Below are 23,903 nucleotides of genomic sequence, written 5' to 3' on the forward strand. Positions count from 1 at the left end.
ACATGTGGGCTGTGGGCCATTGATGCAAATAGACTGCAGACATGTAGACGTGATCCCTTACGCAATTAAATCCTTTAGTTTAATTGCAACTCCCGTCTTGAGACAGAGCAGTCACTGATGTTGATGGATGTGGAGCAACTGAATCAAGAGCATTTAATACATTTTAGCAAGAAGACTTTTCTGCTTTAGTAGCCAGGGAGATTTGGCATTTCTAAAACCCAATTCTACTCGCTACAAAAAGGCCTGTTGTCTCTAACCCAACAAGGTTCCTATACTTAAAGGTAAGTTACTCTAACTTTAATTTCACAAACTGTGAGTATTTAATTGTCTTATGTGGCGATCCAAATGAGGAAGTAAATTAATACTGGGTTTTAAATGGCTAAATTCAATGGCTATCAGTATAGCTATAATGGACATGTGGGCATAAATATGCAGTGTATTCATTTTCGGTATCATTTCAGGAACTGAAGAAAGAAAACAGATTAACGAATGGCCAACACGCATCTCTTGCACTTTAACATTAGCTTCTGCAACACCGAATGTAAACTGTATTATCAATAACTTTTTTAATTTGAAATGCAAAATTCTATGAAATCTGTTCTTGCTTAGCCTATTAAGCACAAATGAGTATTACAATTGTGCAATTATCAAATTGTACTTTTTTTATTAAGTGAATTGTTTAATATTAAGTGAATTATTTAAGGTCAGACTACTAAACAGACCAAAGCTATAACCTACTCGATTTGAAACTTTTAAAAAAGCCCTAATTAAATATTTGTTTACATACAAAACATTTATATATTGTTAAAAAATATTTATACATAATTACTCATTCGATAACTTAAGCTTGTTCTAGCAAGTTCAAATTCCCCATAAATTACATTCATGTCTTATTCTTTTTTTTGCATTCGAACATTAACAGGCTAACATGAAATTATAATATTTACAGACTGAGATGTAATAGTTGGTATGAAAAAGGAGAGAGAGAAAAAAATTAAATACATGGGGGTTAAACAAAGCTTAAACTGTTAATATGCCAAAGGAAGCCCCCCAAAAAACGTAGCCTAATTTCTTTTCCCGTTTGACAAAGGGAACAGCTCTGTAAATGATCTCCTTATTAAATAAAGTTTAATTGCATTTGAATAAAACAGTCAACTGAATAAAAAGTGTACTATGGTAGCTTATCCATATAGCATACTAGAGCCTAGGCTATTTATATTAGTAGTAGGCCTAGCAGGTTAGGGCACATTTTGTAGTTTTGGTTCTCTAAAAGTTCAGTTCCGTTTTTACTGTTTGTTTCATCTGTTGTTTTGTTAATATTTACTAACTTTCCTAATTTAATTTAATTCCGTAGGACAAGCTAACAAACATAAATGGAAATTCTCACAAGGTTGTTCCCCTACACGAAAACGGTCGCAGGACTGAAGACAGCTTTAACCCAAGTCCTGAGATTTAGGGAACCGACGGCGGATGCTGCTGGTAGAAATGCCACTCACCTTCCATCCGTTAATATCCACCGAGAGAGCCAAACATTTCGCACGCAGCTCCGCGCCCCCTTCACCTGGAGCGGGCTAAAGCAGAGGGGCAGCTCACGCGGGCTTTTTACAGCGCAGTTGGCGGGAATTGTGTTTCAATTCATAACGGTCGCTGATGAACGGAGTCTCACGAGGGCATCACTGAGTAAATGACGGAGGTGTAACTGATTGCAAGGGAGATTCAGACAAATTTTCTTTCTTTTCTTTATTTATGAGAGTTGTTTTTTTATGGTTTTCTCATTATTGCTTAAATTAATTGTTTTAAAGATGGACCTTCCACCTGGTGTCAGCAAATTTCACTAGTGAAAATACAATTATATCAAGAATTACGATTATTGAAATTTAATTATTGATATTAAGAATTTGATTTCTGTGAGTGATGAATGACTACCATGGCAAGCCGTTTTGAATTTTATTCATTCACAGGATATGAATTCTTGATATCAACAATTCAATAGTTAAAAACAATTAGCATTTCTGATATCAATAATTTAATTGTTGATATCAAGAATTCAATTCCTGATATAAATATAATTTCAGATATCTAAAATGGCTTTCTTACTAGTAACAATCGCATTCATGATATCAGAAATTAACGTTGTCACTATAGTGGCAATTGAATTGTTGATATCAAAAATTTCATTTGAATGGTAGCCTATGTGAGATTTCACTAATGAAAATACAATTACTGGTATCAAGATTTAAAGTTTTTAGTTAAAATTGAATTGTTGATATTAAGAATTCATATCCTGTGAATGAATAAAAGTCAAAACAGCTTGCCATATGACAACAACATTGTTGATATCAAGAACTAATACTAGTAGAAATCTAATTCCTGATATCAAAAATTGTCATTGTTACAATTAGAAATATAATTCCTGGTATCTAAAATAAGCATTTTAACTATAGGGAAAATGTTATTGTTGAAATCGAGAACTCATATCCTGGGAATGATTAAAAGTCAAAAACGACTGCCATACCTGGAGATCTATACTTGCAGAGTTCAGAACCTTGAGCCAACACACCTGTCTTGCTCCTGAAGATCTTAACCCTTAATCGTCCCTCAAGTAGGGTTTACATTTGAGTCCCTTGGGGTCAGATAGATCCCAAACTTTTACAGAGCGATTGCATAAGGAAATATAATTTTTTTACATGGAAAACTATATATCATTTTTTTTATTTACTTCTCAACTATACATTTATGCTGTGTTTTTGAGGGTATTTGGTAGTTTTTTACCTATTTACTGCACAAATACTTAACTATGTCATAAATTGGCTCATTAAAAAAAATTTTTTTCTGAAAAAATCACTTGAATGATGATCTTAAATAAATATAAATAGTTTTTGGACATTGCTCTATGTGTTAGGGATAGAATACCGCCATCTGTAGGTTTGTGGAAAAACTTTAGGAATTATAGTTAAAGAGAAAGAGTGCAATGACCACATTATCCACTAGAGGTCCATAGGGAAGTTATGCAAAAGTTTAGCTGCCTTTCATCTTTCTTTTATTTGCCCTTTTCCCTCTCTTTCTCATGATTGTTCCATGTAGCATTTGTGCTCTAGTATTTGTCCTTCATTTATGTATGGAATTTTTTCAGTTTTGTTGATTTTATTTGCCAGTTTCTATAAAAATGCTCTCTGTTGCAGTCACACACATGTGTGTGTGTTTGTGTGTGTGTGTGTATATGTGTGTGTGTGTGTGTGCGCGTGTGTGTAGATGACAGAAAGTTCGTTCCACATTGTGTTTATGCTCTAGGACCAGATCTTGATATAAATGTAGACATTTTCAGATTTATACTGGATTTAATTGATTTTTTTTTTACAAACAAAGTGAAAAAAAAAGCATTTTTTACATTTTCCCATTCATTGCCAAAATCAAAAAAATGCTCCAGACACCTGTGTGTGTGTGTGTGTGTGTGTGTGTGTGTGTGTGTGTGTGTGTGTGTGTGTGTGTGTGTGTGTGTGTGTGTGTGTGTGTGTGTGTGTGGACTGGTAATCATCACGTTATGGGGACAAAATGTCCCCACAAAGATAGCAATATCCGAAATCCTCATCCTTGTGGGGACATTTTTAGGTCCCCATGAGGAAAACATCTTATAAATCAGACTAAGTGATGTTTTTTGAAAATGTAAAATTGCAGAATGTCTCCTGTGAGGGTTAGGTTTAGGGGCAGGGGCAGTGTAGGGGGATATAATATACGGTATGTACGGTATAAAAACCATTACGCCTATGGAAAGTCCCCATAAAAGATGAAAACACTACATGTGTGTGTGTGTGTGTGTGTGTGTGTGTGTGTGTGTGTGTGTGTGTGTGTGTGAGTGAACATGCTTGTTCCATATTGCATTTGTGCTCTAGTATTAGTCCTTCATTTATGTATGAAAATCTTTCAGATTTATGCCAGTTTTGTTGATTTTATTTGCCAATTTCTATAAAAATACTCTCTGTTGCAGTCACACACATGTTTGTGTTTGTGTGTGTGTACGTGTGTGTGTGTATGAGATAGAAAGTTCGTTCTACTTTGTGTTTATGCTCTAGGACCAGACCTTGATATAAATGTAGACATTTTCAGATTTATACTGGATTTAGTAAAAAAAATTGACAAAAAAAGTGAAAAAAAATTTTTTTTACACTTTCCCATTCATTTTCAATGTGGGTCAATCTGACCCAGAGGGACTTAAACGGTAAAAAAAATGTTATACACCTTTAAAACAACCAAATCAAGCCCAGATTTTCTGTGCATGTTTAGATGGAAAAGTCACAGAGTCTCATGGCCCTGAGATGAAGGGAACACTTTTTAAAAATGGAGGAAAAGTCCAGTGGGGTCAGCTGGACCCCAAGGGACGATTAAGGGTTAATTGACCTATCGGTAAGCCCCTCCCCTCGAACGCAGATGAGCCAATAGCAGTTGAGTATCAGTTGCGCTGGGACCAGAACTCGGACATCTTTAGGTGTCAGCGCCATAGAGAAACATTGGAAAATCCGAAGCTCTCATCGGTTTGATGGTGTTTATGCTACAAAAATGGTAAAATGTCGTGCCTGAGGGACTGTAACACTGATTCCAGGTATCTTGAGAGGATTTTCTGTTTGTCATACTCTCATTAAGTTACGATTAAAGTCCCTGCTAACATACAAACCGAAATAACTAACTGTTCTCACGTCATGTAACACTGTAGGTCAAAAACACGAAGGTCTACATTTCAGTGCCTCTCCATATTAAACTGGTTATATGTAAATTAATTTCATTTTAGATATGTTTAAGGTCTACATTATCTGTCTAAGGAGGACTCCTATTTTGATGGGTATTATAGTCTACGGGTAGTGAAAGGGAGAGCTCGCACGCAGTTTATCGGAATTGTTTTGCAGATAGGCCTACAAAGTTTACCAGTTATTAACTACACCCCCAAAAAGGCATACGGTCTGTATATGTTTGTTTACTGTTAATTGTATGCATAGTTTGAATAACAGGGACAGAAATATCCAAGCCATCATTAACGAAAATGAACGAAAAAACGAAACTAGGTGGGAAAAAACATTGTCGTTAACTGAAATAAAAATAAAAACGAGGCATATATTAAAAAAAAAAAACGATAACTAACTAAAATTGTAATGTGTGTTTGGCAAAACTAACTAAAATAAAATAAAATTATAGAGTAAATGTCCTTAGTTTTCTGTCAAGGTCTTTCATTTTTTTAACGCTATTTAAAACGCAGCGTATTCGTTCAGCTGCATTCTCTTTCCCTGCTCTCCCTCCGTCTCTCTGTCACTCATGCGTCTCACATGCGCGCGTGCACGCACACACACACAGCCCCTCCCCTCCGTGCACACCGCGTCTCCATGAGAACGAGTGTTCGTTCGACATTGAAAGCAAGTTCGCGAAAGGTTGGTATCTTGTGAACACAATCACACATTAAAAAGTGGTATAAAAATATTTTAAATTCTGAATATAATTTTGTCAGTGTGTTAATGTCGACCCGAGAAGCGATTGAGCCTTCTTTAGAAAGTTAACTAGTCGCAAGTTTGAGGTAAAATGCACTTTTTGGTTGTGGTTGTCGATGTCAAAACACTATATAAGCTGTGATTCAAATATTAAATAATGTTATGTCATTTTTTTTTTACTTTTACACTGAATGTTTGCTGCTTCAATCCAGATCGAGTAGGCTATTGACTGTATAGGGTAAATTTAGTATAGGGTGTGAAAATTGTACAGCTGTGGTATTTGTATAGGGTGTGAATTCTGTATAGAAGATGTGACTAAAACTAACATTAAAACGAATAAAAACTAAACTAAAACTAAGCATTTTCAAAAAACACACTTTAAAAACGGGTCTTATGAAATCAAAAAATAAACCAAATCAATATTTCATGAAATAGGCAATAGGCTTCTTGTAAAGGTATGACTTTTACTAGTAATGATATTTCAGTGCACTTAACTTCTAACTTTTGAGTTGATCAAAACAGTTAACAATGAGATATTCTGTAGCCTACTGATTATCAGTTTGTCGCATGTTTAGACCTTATATGTGTGTTGCACAACACATGTTGCACTTGGCGATCACGGTGGGGATTGATATGGTAGTGGACCATGATGGTCATAGAAGAAGTGAAGGAGCAGTACCCCCCAATTATAATGGGGGCTTACCGATAGGTCAATTAGCTCAGTTCAGTTGTGTTTGATCAGAGCTAAAGCTGAACTTTGCAGATCTCGATTGGGATTGGGCACCCAAACTGTCTAATTGTTGATGGAAAGGGATAACTGCTCTATTTTTATTTATTAAAGGACTGTGTTGAATTGTTGAGCTTGCTCATTTGTTAAACACAACAAATAAATATTATTTTGATAGGCTCACACATTTTTTAATCACGTCTTGTGACTTTTATAGCTACAAAAAAAAAGAAAATAAAGAAAACGTGTGCCATGGAAATTTATCTGTTGTACTTGTTTGTGTCTTGTGTATTTTGTGTTTAGTTTGTATAAAATATAATGTTATATGTGATATTACTGTGTCACACAGTCTGTGTGTGTGTATATTTATATAACCGGTTGACTTTTGATCTGCACAAGTTTTATATTCATTACAGTTCTTACAGTTGTGTGAATTTCTCTGAATGCTAATAATAATTAACATCTTAAACCATGGGCGTCGGAAGCAAAAAAAATGTGGGTGGGTCCTCGGAAATATTTTACTGGAGTAGATGCCAATTACATTAAAGGGTTAGTTCACCCAAAAAAGAAAATTATGTCATTAATTACTCACCCTCATGTCAGTCGACACCCGTAAGACCTCCGTTCATCTTCGGAACACAAATGAAGATATTTTTGTTGAAAGCTGATGGCTGAGAAAGGCTTCAGATAGGCCTCCATTGGCATTCAGTACATTTACACTCCCAAGACCCAAAATAGGCACTTAAAACGTCGTTACAAAGTCCATCTCACCACAGTGACTCTACAATAATTTTATGATGCGACGACAATAGTTTTTGTGCGCAAAAAAAAATCAAAATAACACCTTTATCCAACTTGTTCTTCTCTTCCGTGTAGGCCTCCACAACGCATGCGCGAGAATATGACGCAGATCCGGCGTTCGGACACATGACCCAGAAGCGATTTGTTTACAAGCAGAGGAAGACGCGCGTATCGAAGCTGTTGAATTCTACATTGATTGTGCTTTAGGTCTCAGCGTAGTTCTCAAAATGGGGTTAAAGTGTGCATTTCATGGATTCCCGAACCCCGGCGCTACGTCATATTCTCGCGCATGCGTCGTGGAGGCACACACGGAAGACAAGAAGAGGTTGAATAAAGTCGTTATTTTGATTTTTTTTTCGCACAAAAACTATTGTCGTCGCATCGTAAAATTATTGTAGAGTCACTGTGGTGAGATGGATTTTGTAACGACGTTTTAAGTGCCTTTTATGGGTCTTGGGAGTGTAAATGTACTGAATGCCAATGGAGGCCTCAGAGGGCGTTCATGTGCAATTTTTACCTTGGAAACTCGTATTTACGATAGCACGTGAAGGCAGCATAAAACACAATCTACAAATCAGAAAAATATATGGCATGCAATTTTACCTCTTTCAGGTTGTCCTCTAGACCTAGGATTTTCAGCAAAGGCACCCCTTGCGGTACTCCAAACGAATTATTAATTATCATTTCCAGGTAAATAAAATATTTGTTTATAATAATAATAATAATAATAATAATAGTCAATATTATTATGAAGTGCTTCTGAGAAGAAGAAAAAAACAGGTCTGTAACAGTTGAGGGGAAAAAATAAACTAATAAAACATTAACTAATAATATAGCCTAACCACTGATCTATATAAATGGCTGGATTGCTCATCGCATTCTAAATTGCCATCAGGTAGTGATGGCGATTTCAAATCACTGCTTCATGAAGCTTCGAAGCTTTACGAATCTTCTGTTTTGAATCATTTGGTTTCGGAGTGTGAAACCAAACTGGCAAAGTCACGTGATTTTAGTAAACGAGGCTTTGTTACGTCCTCACTGTTTCGAAACGTTTCATTTAGGCCCCATTTACACTGCATGGTTCAAGTGACCCAATTCCGATTTTCCCCTCTCATGTGGCACAGATCGGATATGACGTGAACGTGTGAGCAGGAGAAAAAAACGCATGAATTCCGATATCCTCCGATCGGATTCAGGCCTCACTTATATGTGGTAATAAATCCGATATGATTCGGATACGTGCATTTGTGTCTGCCATGTAAGCAGTCACATTGACCTGTCAGTAAGCCCCACCCCCCTTAGTTACTGTTGCTAACTCGGACAAACAAACGGAGTTGCTATTTCTTACAATGACAGCCGTCAGTGTGAAAACCTTATCCCAAGATGTTTTTGGACACCGAATGTAGCGTATACCCCGTCCGAATGATGGCCAAACTTTTCTGATGGTTTATCAAGTTTATTATGTCATTTTTCACTCCAAAAAAATCATCGTAAAAGCTGAACAAACAAAGCATAAGAAGTGCGCACTAACGTCTCATTCACAAACTCTCTCTCACCGTTGCTCTCTCCGTTGCATTACCATTAACATACACAGCAAACTACACAAAAACACTCATAAAACTAACGGTAAACAAACATATACACAGACCGTATGCCTTTTCGAGGGTGCAGTTAATAACTGGTAAACTTTGGATGATCTACAAAACAACTCCGATAAACTGCGAGTGCGAGCTCTTCCTTTCACTGCCCGTAACGTTAGACTATAATACCCATCAAAATAGGAGTCCTCCTTAGTAGGACAGATAATGTAGACCTTAAACATATCTAAAATTAAATTAATTTACATATAACCAGTTTAATATGGAGAGGCACTGAAATGTACACCTTCGTGTTTTTGACCTACAGTGTTACATGACGTGAGAACAGTTAGTTATTTCGGTTTGTATGTTAGCAGGGACTTTAATCGTAACTTAACGAGAGTATGACAAACAGAAAATTCTCTAAGGATACCTGGAATCAGTGTTACAGTCCCTCAGGCACGACGTTTAGCATTTTTGTAGCATAAACACCATCAAACCGATGAGAGCTTCGGATTTTCCAATGCATCTCTATGCATTGGAAAACACCTAAAGATGTCCGAGTTCTGGTCCCGGCACAACTGATACTCAACTGCTATTGGCTCATCTGCGAGGGGAGAGGCTTACCGATAGGTCAATTAGATATTCCCCAGTAAATGCAAGTCGTACATCATTGAAAAAGGGACGGAGGCGAATGACGTCAACTCAGGTGGACACGAATTGCGATCAAGGGCTCTCCTCTTTTTTCTCCACCTTACGAGGGCAATGTTTTACTGACCTTTAAAGATAGTGCGGAAAGCAAAACATTGAATAATCATTTCGTCCATTGCATATCGCGCCGTTTTACTTCCTTTTCCGGGTCAGAACGTCTTGGGCTGTTTCACCAGTGTATAGTGTAAATGCAAATGAGTCGCTTTTAAAAGATGATGTAAGCGGGTCGTCAAAAAAAACGGATATAGTCACCAAATCGGAATTGTGCATCAAGACCTGCTGTGTAAATGCGGCCTTAGAGACCGTCATTTATATAGATCAGTGTTCGAAACACTTCGAAATGTCAATGGTTCACCGCTAGGGGGCGGTGATGTTCCCTTGAGTTCCCTGATCATGAGGAATCACTGAGAACCATTGAACAAGTGTCTGTGGGTTTTACCTGATCTCTGATCAGTTTTATACATTTGTATACATTTTAATTAGACATTAGTATAATTAAAATGAATAATAGTTAAAAGTCTAGGCCTGTTTATCTGAGCCATCCATGTAACAACCAAAACAAGCCCTGACAATTGATAAAAGAACATATAGACACTTAATATTTAATATTATTAGATGATTAGTTAATTTAATTTGAAAGATATTACTTTCAATAAAACATTTGCAATAAATTTGTAAAATGTGTTTTATGCATGTTTGGCCTGGGTTTTTGTTGCATTTACACTGTTCTGACCAGCAGGGGTCGCCGTGCGGTTAATTGTTGACTGGCAGGGGGCTGACCGGAGACCTGTGTCAGATTGTTTCGAAGCGTCGACACAATATGGCACATTTGTAAACTGTTTCAGTGTTTCACGAAGTCTCAACCTGCCCATCACTACCATCAGGGAGTGAAGCTACCGGAAGTATTTGAGCGGCCATCTTACTATTCCCTACCAAGCAGCAACCTCCCGCGATCTCTATTGAAGCCAAGCCTGTAGTGCTCCAGTCAGAAATTGAAGCTTCCGCGCCTCGATCGCCCCCCGGTGGCCGGTCCCAGTATGGCTCCTAAACCCCACCCCTCCATGTATTTGAATGGGCGCGAGACACACTAAACAATTTAATTACACTTCAAATAATTGTTTCCTAAAGATGGTTTCTGTCATTTTAGGCAGTTTTTATTACAATAATTTCATTTCAAGTGTTCGTTTTTTAAATAAGTTTAGTTTTAGTGAGTTATTTGATGCTATAAAAACGGGGGATGTGACGTTATGATTGACAGCTGAGATTGACGGCTTCTCTGAGTGAAGTTGTCACTGAGGCACTAACGGACTTTTTTCTGGATTTTTGGGAGGAGATTGGAGCTTTAGCTTTAATTTCTACACTTCCATAACTGTTTATTTCACACCAACATAATGAATTGTTCTGCATCTGCGAGAGTGTGGGCGGGCTTTTGATAATCGCGCCTCTACTTCCTGTTCTCTACTGCGCAACTCCGGTCCCGAGATCGCTACTGCGCAGACTCGGTCCCAAGATGTCAGCGCCGTGAGCGGGCATACGAAAGCTTCAACTTTGGTCAGCGGAAGTCAATGAAGTCGCGTCGTCCATATTTTTTTACCGTCTATGATTGAAGCCAACAAAGAAGTGACTTAAACTGCAGTTCATCGACTGGCCACTAGAGACAGGCTCCAAAAGGGAGTCAAATCTGTATCTCCCCCATGTTAAAATGCCATACTTTACAGCAGAAAAAAATATGTTTACAGCCTGGAACAAAAAGTGGTTTTGGTCTAATTTTGGAAAAGTAAATTGGCTTCACAGATTTTAAGGGACAAAACACAGTTGGAGCTAATAAATAATAGTGATGTTCGGTTCTTGAACGAATCGTTCTTTTGAGCCGGTTCTCAGCAAGTAACCGGTTGAGCCGGTTTATTAATCGAACTTTAGTTCCCGGTTCAGCAAAAGCAGAAGTAAGTCTGACTAAAAAAGAACCAAACGAGCCGGTTCAAACATCTGTCGAAGTTTGCAGAGGATTACTGAGGACTCAAAAGGAACCAAATGAGCCGGTTCAAACATCTGTCGAAGTTTGCCCAGGATTACAGAGGATTCTGTTAATTGAGTTGGCGATGCAAGTCTGAGGCACATAGGCCTGGAAATGTGGAAATATGTTTATTATGACTGTAATAAATAACTATTTTATTAAAACCTGCAAAAACCTCTGTCGAGAGATTTAAATACATTTTTGTGCATACAGATTATATTTTAAGTTGTTAAGCGTTATAAATACATTTATAAGACAGGCTTATTCTTTCTTTATAGGCTACTTTAGACATGTAACATATTGGTGTTTATGCATGTCTGTAATGTGTGCTGCATGTACAAAACATTTAGGAATCTTATCCAAGATGTGGGCACCTCAATATTGGTCAGTCGAATCCGACACAAAGGATCAGCGAATAAAACTGTATCCACAAACACCAGTAACTTAAAGGGATAGTTCACCCTGAAATTAAATAAGCCATCTTTTACTCACCCTGCTGTTGTTCAAATGCCCTATGTGCTTCTATCTTTTTCGGACCTTAAAAGCAGAAATTTTAAAAATAGTCTTGCAGGCGCTCCTCCATATAATGGCAGTGAATAGTGACCAGGCTAAAATATTACAATTTTTTTTTACAAAAGTATCACGCAATGATACAGTGAGACGTGCGCCATATATGAAAAGTGTTCAGGAGACATACTATAAGATTTTGTGAGAAAGAAACCGTATTATTCAGTCAAAATACTGAGCTTAGCCGTTTCTCTGTGCGTGTTCCCGTGAGTGCATCCAAGCCGTCAGCAGCCACTTCCGCAATGTTGTCATGACAACCGGTACACAACATTCACCAGGAGGTTTACATTATTATTGTATTATTTCTTATCATATACCTTATATACCTTGAACCATCCCTTTAAGTGAACTGGTTTTATTAAATAGGCCTTCATTTTATTAAAAATGAAGAAACCATCTACTATGGTTTTGCGCATGCAGAATTATATTTTAAAATAAGGAGTTTATAAGGACAATAAACAAGGAGTTGATAAGTTTACTCATTCTATAGTAGCCTAGCTACTTTAGATTACTTTATTTGAATATTTCCTTGATTGTCAGGGTTGGTGTAGGGATGAGGCGAGGACTCAAAGGTGCAGATAAATGGGCTTTTTAAATATAATAAAACAAAAACAAGACAAAACTACCCGAGGGGGAAAAACAAGACTTGACTCGAGCTTGGCTTGGCTTGAAGGGAGCAGGGAAACAGGAGGTACATACGACGACAATTCAGCACTGGACTGAAAACACAAGGAGATTAAATAGGGAACAAACAAAAGAGGGTAACGAGAGAAGACAGGTGGGGCAAATGAACCAATAATCAGGAAACAAGGTGGGCGGGGTTAGACAGTGGACACGAGCACATGGCACAAAGAAACACTTAACAAGACATGTGCTCAAACCAAACATGACATGAACATGCAGCTAATGAGAACTCAGCTGCATGTTCACACAAAACATGACATGATGTAGCACGTAGCCAGTGAAAAAACACCAACCACGTGCTACACAACATAAGACAAAACATGAAAGCACACGGCCGATGTAAACATGAACCGTGTGCTACACAGAACACAACACAGACAGAAGAGCACACGCTCACATGACAAAACAAACACGCGGAGCATGAATGTCCGAATCCCAACACAAAACTGAAACCCAAACTAGACCGAAGTGCTGGGATCCGAACACCACGCCCGCACACAAAACACAAGGACAGAAGAGCACGCAGCTCGAGCATGCTCAAAGCTGCGCGCTCACACAAGACAAGACAAACAATACAGGAGTGTCAGGGCTCTGTCACAAACCAAGAATAAACTAGACAGAAGTGATAGAACCCTGACATTGATAGCCTATATGCATAAAAAAGCATAATAAATCATTTATTAAATGCATAGTGACATCATTGCTTAATGACGTCAGGAACCTACGAATCGGACTTTGCATCACTAGGATCACAACCAATAAAAAATAAACATTTCTCCAAATATCGATTTTTTTTCCCCTTCTCAAATCGTCTCATCTGGCTACTGTGCTCCATGTCGGACACAAAAATGGCGGCGAGCATAGCTGAAGTGGTGAACAGTGTTGCCAGATTGGGCGGTTTTAAATTTGATTGCGCGGGTAAAAAATGGGTTTGGGCGAGTTTGACCAAATTTAGGCTGGTTTGGGGTCAGCTCGGCGGTTTTAAAACATCTAAATTGTATAGTGTAATTGGTTAATAAATAAAACTCATGTCATGTGCACACCAATCAGGACACCTGCAACTTTTAAACCGTATATTGTCCCCGACAGTTGCAAAGAGGTTTGAATCAACAATGAATCATTTTTGACTGTGCTAAGTTATGTTCTACATGTACTTCACAAAAGACGTAAGCCTACTGAAGTTAAAGCGCAAACACAAAGGTAAGCACATTGTTGATGTTATTTTTTGTTGTCAGATTATCGTGTGTATCAACCCACATGAAAAAATAATATAGTATATTATAGTAAAATTACAGTAAAATTACTCTAGTAAATACTATAGTGTTTTTGAACCATACTATAGTAAAGATACAGTCAATTGTAGTATATTATAGTATTTACTACACTTTGTTAATTTACTGTAGTATATTTACTATAGTACGGTTCAAAAACACTATAGTAGCCTATTTACTACAGTAATTTTACTATAATATACTATAGTATTTTTTCATGTGGGAATGAATGACACATTTTGGCTGTCGACGTGCATTAACGCGTGGAATGCCATATTTTGCACTTTTTGCAATTAAATGGACTTATTCTTACCTTTGAACATTTGACATTGATCTGTTTTCCTGGGAATTAAACATTTTTTCAATAATTTTGTTTTAAGGAGATTAAAGGGCGCTTATCAACCTTGATTGATATGGCAGTTCAATCTATACCATTTTAAGTTCACGTTTTGGGCGGATTTTTCTTGGAGTGGGTGGGTTTTGGTGAGCTTTTGGGCTGGAATCGTCGACCCAATCTGGCAACAATTCCCATGAATATAGATCGGTACATAAAGAAAGATATTTTACACAACTAATGGGCATTTACTGTGGCAAATATACTGTTTACTATGATCTCACAGACACTTTCATTTCAGTCATGTCTTCAAAATGAGTTGCCATTTCAGACCCACAGTTAATATTTGTTTTAATAACTATATTTGGAAATAGGCATAATTCCAAGCTACTTCTAGGCTAGTTGGCGTTTGCGTGTATAAAATGTGAAACAAATGTTGTTTTATTTAAGTAGTTTTATTTCACTTTTGTGGATATAGAACCGTTTCAAACTTATAGTTTATTATTTACACCCGGGAAACATCCTTTACCAGATGAAGTGTCACAGAGTTACTACTCTTGCCTCATTGACCCCGTCGCGTCACTGCTGAGAGATTCTAACTCTAGGAGTCCAAACCAACAAATGCTACATAATCAGAAAGACGTCTCCATACAGAAGATGGAGAAGACGTCTTCAGAAATCCCAGTCATGATGTCAGGAACTTTCACACGTTTCAAATGCTGACTATCAGTGAAAGATCAGTACTCGTTCTTACCGTAAGTGTATGCAGGGAGACAACTCCTTTATCAGGGAACTTTACCTCCGAGCACTGCCGAAATGAATACGGACGGCGCTTTTCGTCGGTTTGTTCGTCCACTTCAAATACATGCTTATTTGATCCTTACTTTACCGATCTTTTTCACAGCCTTTACATTTTTCGTGGATGTGTTTACGTTACACATTACGCCTTGCAGTGAGAATATAGCGAGAAACTCTTTGAACCACACTGTGGACATTAATGTTTCCAACATCACAAGTCGGACGGACAATCACAGCGACCTCACAAGTGTGAGTAATTGATATTGTTGCACAATATAGCATAGCTATTTAAAGCCTACCACGTGTATTCAGTGAGTTACACAGGCTGTATCTGTTTTGCCACAGGAGCTCACGTGTCACGAGGAAAATCATTTTGCTCATGGGCAAGCGACATACATGACGGGTTTACTTGTCGGCTCTTTATTCGCTGGCGCTGTGTCTGACAGGTTGGTATTCGCCTCTTTGTGTTGCGAATAAAGCCTACGAGTTCATTACAAAAAGTGTATTTTCTACCCCCATTCAGGTATGGAAAGAAATTACTCCTCATTTGCTGCTCCGCGGTCCATGCAGTCGCTACTCTGATAGTGGCATTTCTGCCGTATGTGCCCGTGTACCTGACTGGACGCGGCATCTGTGGTGCAGCCTGTTGTGCCATTCACATCTGCACCTACAGTTTAGGTAGGCCTACAGTTACGCTTGTGCGTGTCTTCTTATTCTGTATTAACACTGGAGGACAACAAAGAAACAATTTAAAAGGAACTAGAATAACGCGGGTCAGTCTTGCTTCTGCAGAACTACTTTACTAGAACTTTACTAGGGTGTTTCTAATCTAAACTTTAAGCTATATACCTACAACATAGGTTTAGTACAGACTTTAACTTGGCATAATTAATTAATTTATGAAACCTGATAAAAGTGCTTATCTGTTTTCTCAGGGGTTGAATGGAGCCTGCCCAAGAATCGTATCTGGCCACCCACCATATTTTCTTTCATCTTCAGTCTGGGAATGATGGGATTGGCGGCCGTAGCTTTCTTGACCAGCGGCTGGATGCAGTTTCATCTGGTGCTGGGCATCCCTCAGATCCTCTTTCTACCTCTTTATTTGTTAGTAGAACGAACAAAATCTTCAATGCATGTTCACGTGTGTTGCATTATTTATTTATTTTTGCAATTATTAGCTTTCTTCCAGAATCTCCTCGATGGCTGCTTCTTAATAAGAGGATGAAAACACTAGAGGGCTATCAGAATAGAAGTCCTGAGGACAAGCGCTACTTGGATCTTGTAAGACACAAAGTCATACTCGCTCAAATGTTTGTGGAAAGTGCATGCAATTTCAACATGAAAACATAAATTGTACATTCCTTTCATTGACAGCTTTTGGAGTCTGTGGACGCAGAGATGCAGAAGTCACTCCCAGAGAAGACCTCCGCTAAAACAGAGTCTAATTTCGCCAACTTTACATCACATACTATACTGCTGCGCCTGTTTATCATGAGTTACATTGGGTATGGAAGTTTAACTTTGGTAATGCCGTTTACCAGCAAACATTTGGACGTTTAATGACCGTTGAAAAGACGTCCCTCCGACACGTCCCGTCATGGTTGAAAAATGGTTCCAAAATGAAAGTTGAACGGACGTATCTGAATTCATTTTTAGGTTCTGTGTTACATATTTTTACCGTTTTATGCCATCCTACCGTGACTATTTTTGGCCAGGGACATGACTTTGCCGCCGGACCAATGTTTGCTGGGTTCTGTTATCGTTTTCATTTTCACTTTTTGAAAGTACTGTAAGTATTTTGAACATAGCACATGTGTTTTTCATAAATTTGGAGGATTTTTAAGAATGTGGTACAGAGGGAGGTGAGGAATGTCTTGCTGAATTGTTTTTTAAAGCTCAAAGTAAATAGTTTGCCTGAATGATGTAACGTTGAGGTGATATAACATGAAAACCCCACTGGCAAGTTTGTCATCTCAAGTTGGAGTCCTTTGTAACAACTTTTCTCTGAAACTACTGGCTATATCTGAACACATTCATGGATATTTATATTAAATCTATTATTTTTATTATCCACACAGTTTTGCATCTGCCCTCACTTATTATGGGATCTGCTTCAGTGTGGGAAGTTTTGGCGTAAATATCTATCTGGCGCAGTTTTTCTCTGGACTATCTGAGGCTCCCTCTTTGCTGCTTCCATTTCTGTTGAAGCGATGGGGCCGCAGGCCGTTCAGCATGGGCTCACTGTTCCTTAGTGGCATTTCCTGTATGCTGTCCCTCCTCGTTTCCAAGTTCTGCGGTGAGGGACACAGTCTTTGAAATACAATCGTCATATGGTCATAATCTGATATTGCGCCTTAGTGCTTATAGTGTAGATGCTATATGTGTAAGAATATAACTCTTATAAATGTTATTTGCAATTTTCTCTCTTTCTGAACAGACATGCCTACTCTGGTTATGACTCTGGCACTGATGGGCAAGCTGTGTATGCAGTCTACCTCCTGTGTCTCTTTACTCTATGGGATTGAGCTGTTCCCAACTGTAATAAGGTACACAAAACCCCAACAAGCCTACCTGATAAAACACATTATTGGTCAGATAATTAGATAACTCGTCTCTAAGTTCAAAACACACCTTGGAGTCAACCGTGGTAATGTTCAGATCTCTCGATCATTAAATGTGCAATGGAATTTTCTTTTGTTAGTGTGGACTTTAGAGCCATTTAATATTCTAATATTTCAAAAAGTATCTATATTACAGCTCCTTGCTTTCCAAAAAAAAACATTTTAAAATGTGTGTCATGTTGCTGAAAACAACACGCAAAAACCAGGAATTTCTATTTAAACAGTCTTTAATCACAAAACTCAAGAGATTGCAGGAGAGTTACAGGATAATACTTTAACATTTTAAATTTAGTCTTAGCCTTTGTCCTGTGTCAACATAGTTTTTATTATATTTAGGCAACCTTGTCCTATTTTTTTTTTTTGTCAAGTTGTAGTCGATTAAGGAAACCAACAAGGAGATTAACAAGGCTAAATGGTACGGAAAGACAAGAAACGCAGTATTTGCTGATCTATGAAAGTATTTAGTATTAATCAAAAGAACATCTGTGGCATTTCCGGCGCTGTTAGAGAGATATTGGATTGTTGGTCCACTGTGCGAGACGCTAGACATTTCAAATTGCTGATTCATGGTAGACATTATAAAACACTTTTCCATCAGTTGCATAATATTGTGTGTGTAAAGTGGCTGTGGTGTGTATGTAAGCAAACAGCACAGTACTAGATTAGTACTTGTAATGTAAAGACGCATGCATTTTCTGTGAAGCAGCATTGAAACTATATGTATTGTGAAAAGCGCTATACAAATAAATGTGAATTGAATTGCTAGATCATTTCCCACACTTAATCTGAAATGTTTAGATAAGAAGTTGTTACGTACCTTGTTGCACAAGATCTGCTGTAATGAGTGAGAAGGCAATGATTGATTGAGTTTATAAAAACGCTGTGTTACTGAGTTTAACTGGATTTGATTTGTTAACAATTACACTCTTAAAAATAATGGTTCCAAAAGGAACAGCAATGCCAGAGCAGCGCTGCCATATAGGAGAACCATTTTGGGGTTCCCTTAAGAACCCTTTTTTTTCAGTGTGAAGAACATTTTAATAATCTAAAGAACCTTTTTGTTTTTAGGCCATCAGTGCCAATAAAGAACCATACTTTTTAAGAGTGTAGTTGGAGGTGATGGGAGCTTGTTCAAGGTGAAGCGTGTCGTTTTAAAAGAAATGTAAAAAAAAACATGGTTTCTTAAAGTCCCCCTGTAGTCAATAATTGTATCCCTTAAAAATGATTTGATCATCAAAATTACATGTTTAAATGTGTTTTTCCTGTGAAAAAAAAGTCTTCATGCCTTAAAATAGCTTGAATGTAAAGTAAACCCTTGCCTCATTTAGTATATGAGGATCCATTAATATGCAAATTCGTCTCTGCCTCCACTGAGTCACACCAACTCTGAGATCCACTCGGTCGGGTCAACTTTACTGTAGTAAACATTGCTCAATGGTATCGCTCTTTACAATGTAAGACACATAACGGTAATTACTATGTTGATGTTGATAATGTTACACAAACCATGTTCCCGCCCGTTGCTGCTCGCCATCTCGTCTGCCTTAGAATCAGTATCAAATCAGTTCCCTTAGAAATCATTTGAACAACATAGAGTGTCAGTGGAGAAAGGCTTCATAACGTCGTAATATACATCATATACATAATTCACCCGCTATTTTGCTAAATATACACAATATTTAATATCAACAACAGAAAAATATACCGGGATAACCTGGGTTATCTTGAGATTCCCCTGCTTCGCAGCATTGTAATAATTATATGCTAAAGCCCGACCACACGTTGACGTGATTGGTTACAAGGTTCACCCATACAAAATGGTTAACTTTATGCATTTTGGCTGTTCATTTAAAAATGCTAACTTTTGAAAACGCTAGCGTTATCATCTCCATATAAACTACAAAAAAATCATGAAAACAGTGATGTCATGCATGCGTATTACTTGTTCAGTCTATAGGCCCCCATAGTGTTTCTTTACAATGTGACATCGCCAACTACTGGCCTGGCATGCATAATACAGCGTGTTTAGGATTTGTGTGAACAGGATCGTTCCGACCATAGATATCGATAATAAAGGCTAGATGTCTCGTCCGCGCTGCTGGCCAATGGAGGTCGACGTCCGCACCTGGCGGCCATCTTGTCACAGGCAGCCCGCTCACTCGTAACATTGTTTTCATGGTGCTTGCACTTTTTAAATAACCACAACTTGCTCAATTTTCTACCGATTTTCAAACTGTTTGGTTTGTTATAAACGTCAGAGATGTAGATATGACACTGCATACTTATGAAAAATTATTCATAATTTGTTCAAGCATCCAGAATTATAGCCACGTTTGTAAGAAACCAAACCAATTGTAAATCCGTCAAGATTTCAGTGAGATAAGAGTATTTGTGTTCATGCAGATCACTCGCCTTACATCAGGTACCACAGAGCCCTGCCTCCTGTGACAAGATGGCCGCCGGTGATGACGTTAGAGACTCCCCCGTAAGACATTTAGCCTTTATTATGTATATCTATGGTTCTGACAATGTTGTCATCTGTTCGCAAAAAAAACAAAGGACATTTTTTTTTTTTTTTTACTGTTTTTAGTACATTGTTGTCATGTCAACATACCCTAAGAGATTTCAGATCAGAACTCAAAATGTGTTGTAGAGTTTTGCTTTTGGAGGACAGTGTAGCAGTTGCAAATGTTGCATTAAATTAATTTATTTTCAACCAAGTACTTTATTGTTCATGAAATGCACATTGGATTGAAGTCTCTTTCTCACTAACAAAGTGTTTTACACCATGCAGGCAGAAGTGCGTCGGCCTGGTTAGTCTTTGTTACCGAGTGGCCTGTATTATAAATGCTGTGGTGACCCCTGAGGGTGGGATCCCTCTGCCAGCTATGATCTGTTACAGCAGTGGGCCGATCATTGGTGCAGTCCTGTGCCTGCTCCTTCCAGAGACCAGTGGCATCCCTTTACCAGACACAGTACAGGACTGTGAGAAACAGCCCAGACTGAAGCTCTCATGCTGTGCATGGTGAGATACATGAAAAAGTTAAATTTATATGAAAAATATAAAAATTAAAACATGACTTAATATATTTTAAGAATTAAAAATACAAAAAAAGGTGTGCTTATCCAAAATCCTAATTGGGCTCAGGTGCAAGACAAAAAGAAAACAATCTTTAAACAAAGAATATACACCGATCAGGCATAACATTATGACCAGGTGACACAGGTTAAGTGAATAACTCTGATTATAACTTCATCACGGCACCTGTTAGTGGGTGGGATATATTAAGCAGCAAGTGAACATTTTGTCCTCAAAGTTGATGTGTTATAAGCAGGAAAAATGGCCAAGCGTAAGGATTTGAGCGAGTTTGACCATGGCCAAACAGTGGTGAACCGGTGACAGGGTCATGGGCGGCCAAGGCTCATTGTTGCTCACCGCAGATCAGTCAGAATGCCCATGCTGACCCCTGTCCATCACCGAAAGCGCCAACAGTGGGCATGTGAGCATCAGAACTGGATCATGGAGCAATGGAAGAAGGTGGTCTGGTCTGATGAATCACGTTTTCTTTTACATCACGTGAATGGCGGGTACGTGTGTGCCTCGCTTACCTGGGAAACACATGGCACCAGGATGCACTATGGAAAGAAGGCAGGCCGGCGGAGGCAGCGTGATGCTTTGAGGAATATTCTGCTGCCATCCATGTGGATGTTACTTTGACATGTACCACCTACCTAAGCATTGATGTACAGCCTTTCATGGAAACAGTATTCCCATGGTGGCTGTGGCCTCTATCAGCAGGATAATACACCCTGCCACAAAGCAAAAATGGTTCAGGAATGGTTTGAAGAGCACAACAAGAGTTTGAGGTGTTGACTTGGCCTCCAAATTCCCCAGATCTCAATCCAAACGAGCATCTGTGGGATGTGCTGAACAAACAAGTCCGATCCATGGAGGCCCCACCTCGCAACTTACAGGACTTAAAGTATCTGCTGCTAACATCTTGGTGCCAGATACCACAGCACACCTTCAGGAGTCTAGTGGAGTCCATGCCTCGATGGGTCAGGGCTGTTTTGGCAGCAAAAGGGGGACCAACACAATATTAGGTCATAATGTTATGCCTGATCGGTGTATACATATATATACTTAAATAAAATTCAGCATTCTTGGTCAGTGTATGTATGTATGTTTTCATTGTATACTAAACCAGCCAGACAAAGCCAATAAAGTAATTCTGATAGCTGAAAAGCTTCTGTTTCACAAGCTGCTGCTGATCAGGTGAAACAAACATGAACACATATTGAATATTTTGAACTTTTGATCAGAGAGGTCAGTATGAGAGTATGTCAGAATTGTGTTGTAAAATAGTTTGTGACACGACACAGCATCAATGTTAAACATGTCAAGCCATGACAGCTTTTTATTTTCAGCATGCCATCTATATCATTTTATATAACCAAAAGTTAGCAACCTGTTTAAAGATATATGGTGAAAATGCTAGTTAACCGCAGCCAAATAGTCAATATATTAATAAGAATATATACAATTCATTATGGATTAATAAAACATTGTTTGTTTGTTTGTTTTAATGTCAGTTGGCCCGTGAAGCCTAAACAGGAGTCAGATGCAGATTTTACCAAGGAGACGGACATAAAGGACCAAATGGAATGCAGTCCCCTCTCAACATAGTCAACAAGTGGAAGCTGTTTCCTGTCATAGCAGAGAGTGACTTGATCATATTATATTTTTTATTTCTTTTAATGTCTTTTTTATAACAGTCAAGTAAAACTGAGGGTCTATGATCAAAAGTATATTTTAAAGCAATTCTACTATATAATAGGGTTTCGAGATGTCAATAATGAACTTTGCTACTGGGTGATGATACTGGAACATCTGCCAAAACTCATGTTATATTGAAATACATTCAATGCTGTTATTGATAAATGCACAATATGTCTTTATCGGGCTCAGAAAATAAACACGTTTTTATACCTTTACTCCTTTGAGTATATAACCTTTGTTTTGTAACGCTTTATTGACAAGTTCACAGAATTGATTTCCTAACATTTTTCCTTGGGGGCAAAGTAATTCTTACACAAGTCTTACAACGATATAGACAGTAGGTTAAATCATTGTTTTGAACAGCTTGCATATATACCATGCAACAATACAGGAATGACCGTGTTTGTGTGTGGAGAGTCTTCAACTTTAGGATATTTATTAGTAATATGGTTCTGAACATCCATGGAAACTGTCCATAGCACAAAAGGTTTTTTATAGTGAAAAAGGGTTGATTAGATTATTAAAATGATCCTCACACAAAGAAATCAAATAAATTTTTTTATAATTTGTTAAACTGTTCACTGAATGGTTCTTTGGGGAACCCCAAACTGTGTCTTCAATGGTGTTGCTGTTAAAACCTTTTGGGATCTTGATTTTTAAGTTTGTATGTGACAATCATTGGTACTGCAATGTAATATACATGCTTGATTTCTCTTTGAGAAATAAAGGCCACTGCTCATGCATCCTAGCTATGGAAAGTGCAATTTTATTTTCTTGATATCAAGGGCGTCCTACAGTTGTTTGCTGAAGTGGAATAATAGTTGCTAAAGCTGCATTTTGATGTTATGAACTTTCTACTATTTCCTTTAAAAAAACAAACATTATATTCTTTCAATTCTTGCTTCTTAAAATGAGTCACCAGTATTACATTTGTGATTTTTGGACATCTTTACAGTTTCTTTATGAAAGTTTAACAAAGTGATCACTTATTAAAATCCCAGTACAGCATACATTTCCACAAACCAATTAACCTCACTCAAGGGTTCCAAAGTACACATTCAATCAGCTAAAGTCTTTAGACAGGAACAACTAATAACCAATGATGTTATTCATATTTTTTCACTGCATGTGCATATTTGTAAATACACTGAGCTATCTGTGTTCCTCTGAGGCAAAATTACATGTAGGTATAGCATGTAACTGAACATTCAGGGTATTTTTACATGACGTCAACGTTGCAAAAATGACTAAAAAGGCTGTATTATGCATGTCAGGCCAGTAGTTGGAGATGTTGTTTTGTCAAAAATGTAGTAATACATGTGTATGACATCACAGTTCTCACAGATTCGCGTTTTTGTTGTTTACATGTGTAACCGCCCGCTTCAAGTGGGACTCGAACTCCGGTCTTTCGGCATGAGAATCGGACGCTCTAACTAAAGGCTGCAACGTCTAGTATCAGTCGCTAGAGCATCTCTTGAGATCAGAGGAGTGAGGTTTACTCGCACAGCAACTACTAGCTGGCCTCCGTTATACATGGAGATGGTAAA

At 38.0% G+C, this 23,903-nt stretch overlaps 1 protein-coding gene across 3 annotated transcripts; it reads left to right on the top strand.

Annotated features, from left to right (window-relative positions):
- The first annotated feature begins 104 nt into the window (after positions 1-104).
- On the top strand, positions 105-23,107 carry LOC307136269 (solute carrier family 22 member 13). 3 transcript variants are annotated; one of them, XM_079833129.1, is made up of 12 exons: positions 105-281; positions 1,355-1,587; positions 14,927-15,204; positions 15,301-15,401; positions 15,479-15,633; positions 15,891-16,059; positions 16,134-16,236; positions 16,330-16,460; positions 17,034-17,251; positions 17,393-17,501; positions 20,371-20,601; positions 22,170-23,107. In XM_079833129.1, the coding sequence occupies exons 2-12, from the start codon at positions 1,374-1,376 to the stop codon at positions 22,261-22,263; spliced, it is 1,803 nt and encodes a 600-aa protein (XP_079689255.1). In that variant the 5' UTR covers positions 105-281; positions 1,355-1,373; the 3' UTR covers positions 22,264-23,107. The 3 variants fall into 3 exon arrangements, with proteins under 3 accessions (XP_079689255.1, XP_079689254.1, XP_079689256.1); XM_079833130.1 differs by lacking the exons at positions 105-281; positions 1,355-1,587 and adding an exon at positions 14,786-14,912 and having other exon boundaries at positions 15,062-15,204; XM_079833128.1 differs by lacking the exons at positions 105-281; positions 1,355-1,587 and having other exon boundaries at positions 14,341-15,204.
- The last annotated feature ends 796 nt before the right edge of the window (positions 23,108-23,903 follow it).

Source organism: Gobio gobio, assembly GCF_949357685.1.
Source record: "Gobio gobio genome assembly, chromosome: 13".
Classification (NCBI taxonomy): Eukaryota; Metazoa; Chordata; class Actinopteri; order Cypriniformes; family Gobionidae; genus Gobio; species Gobio gobio.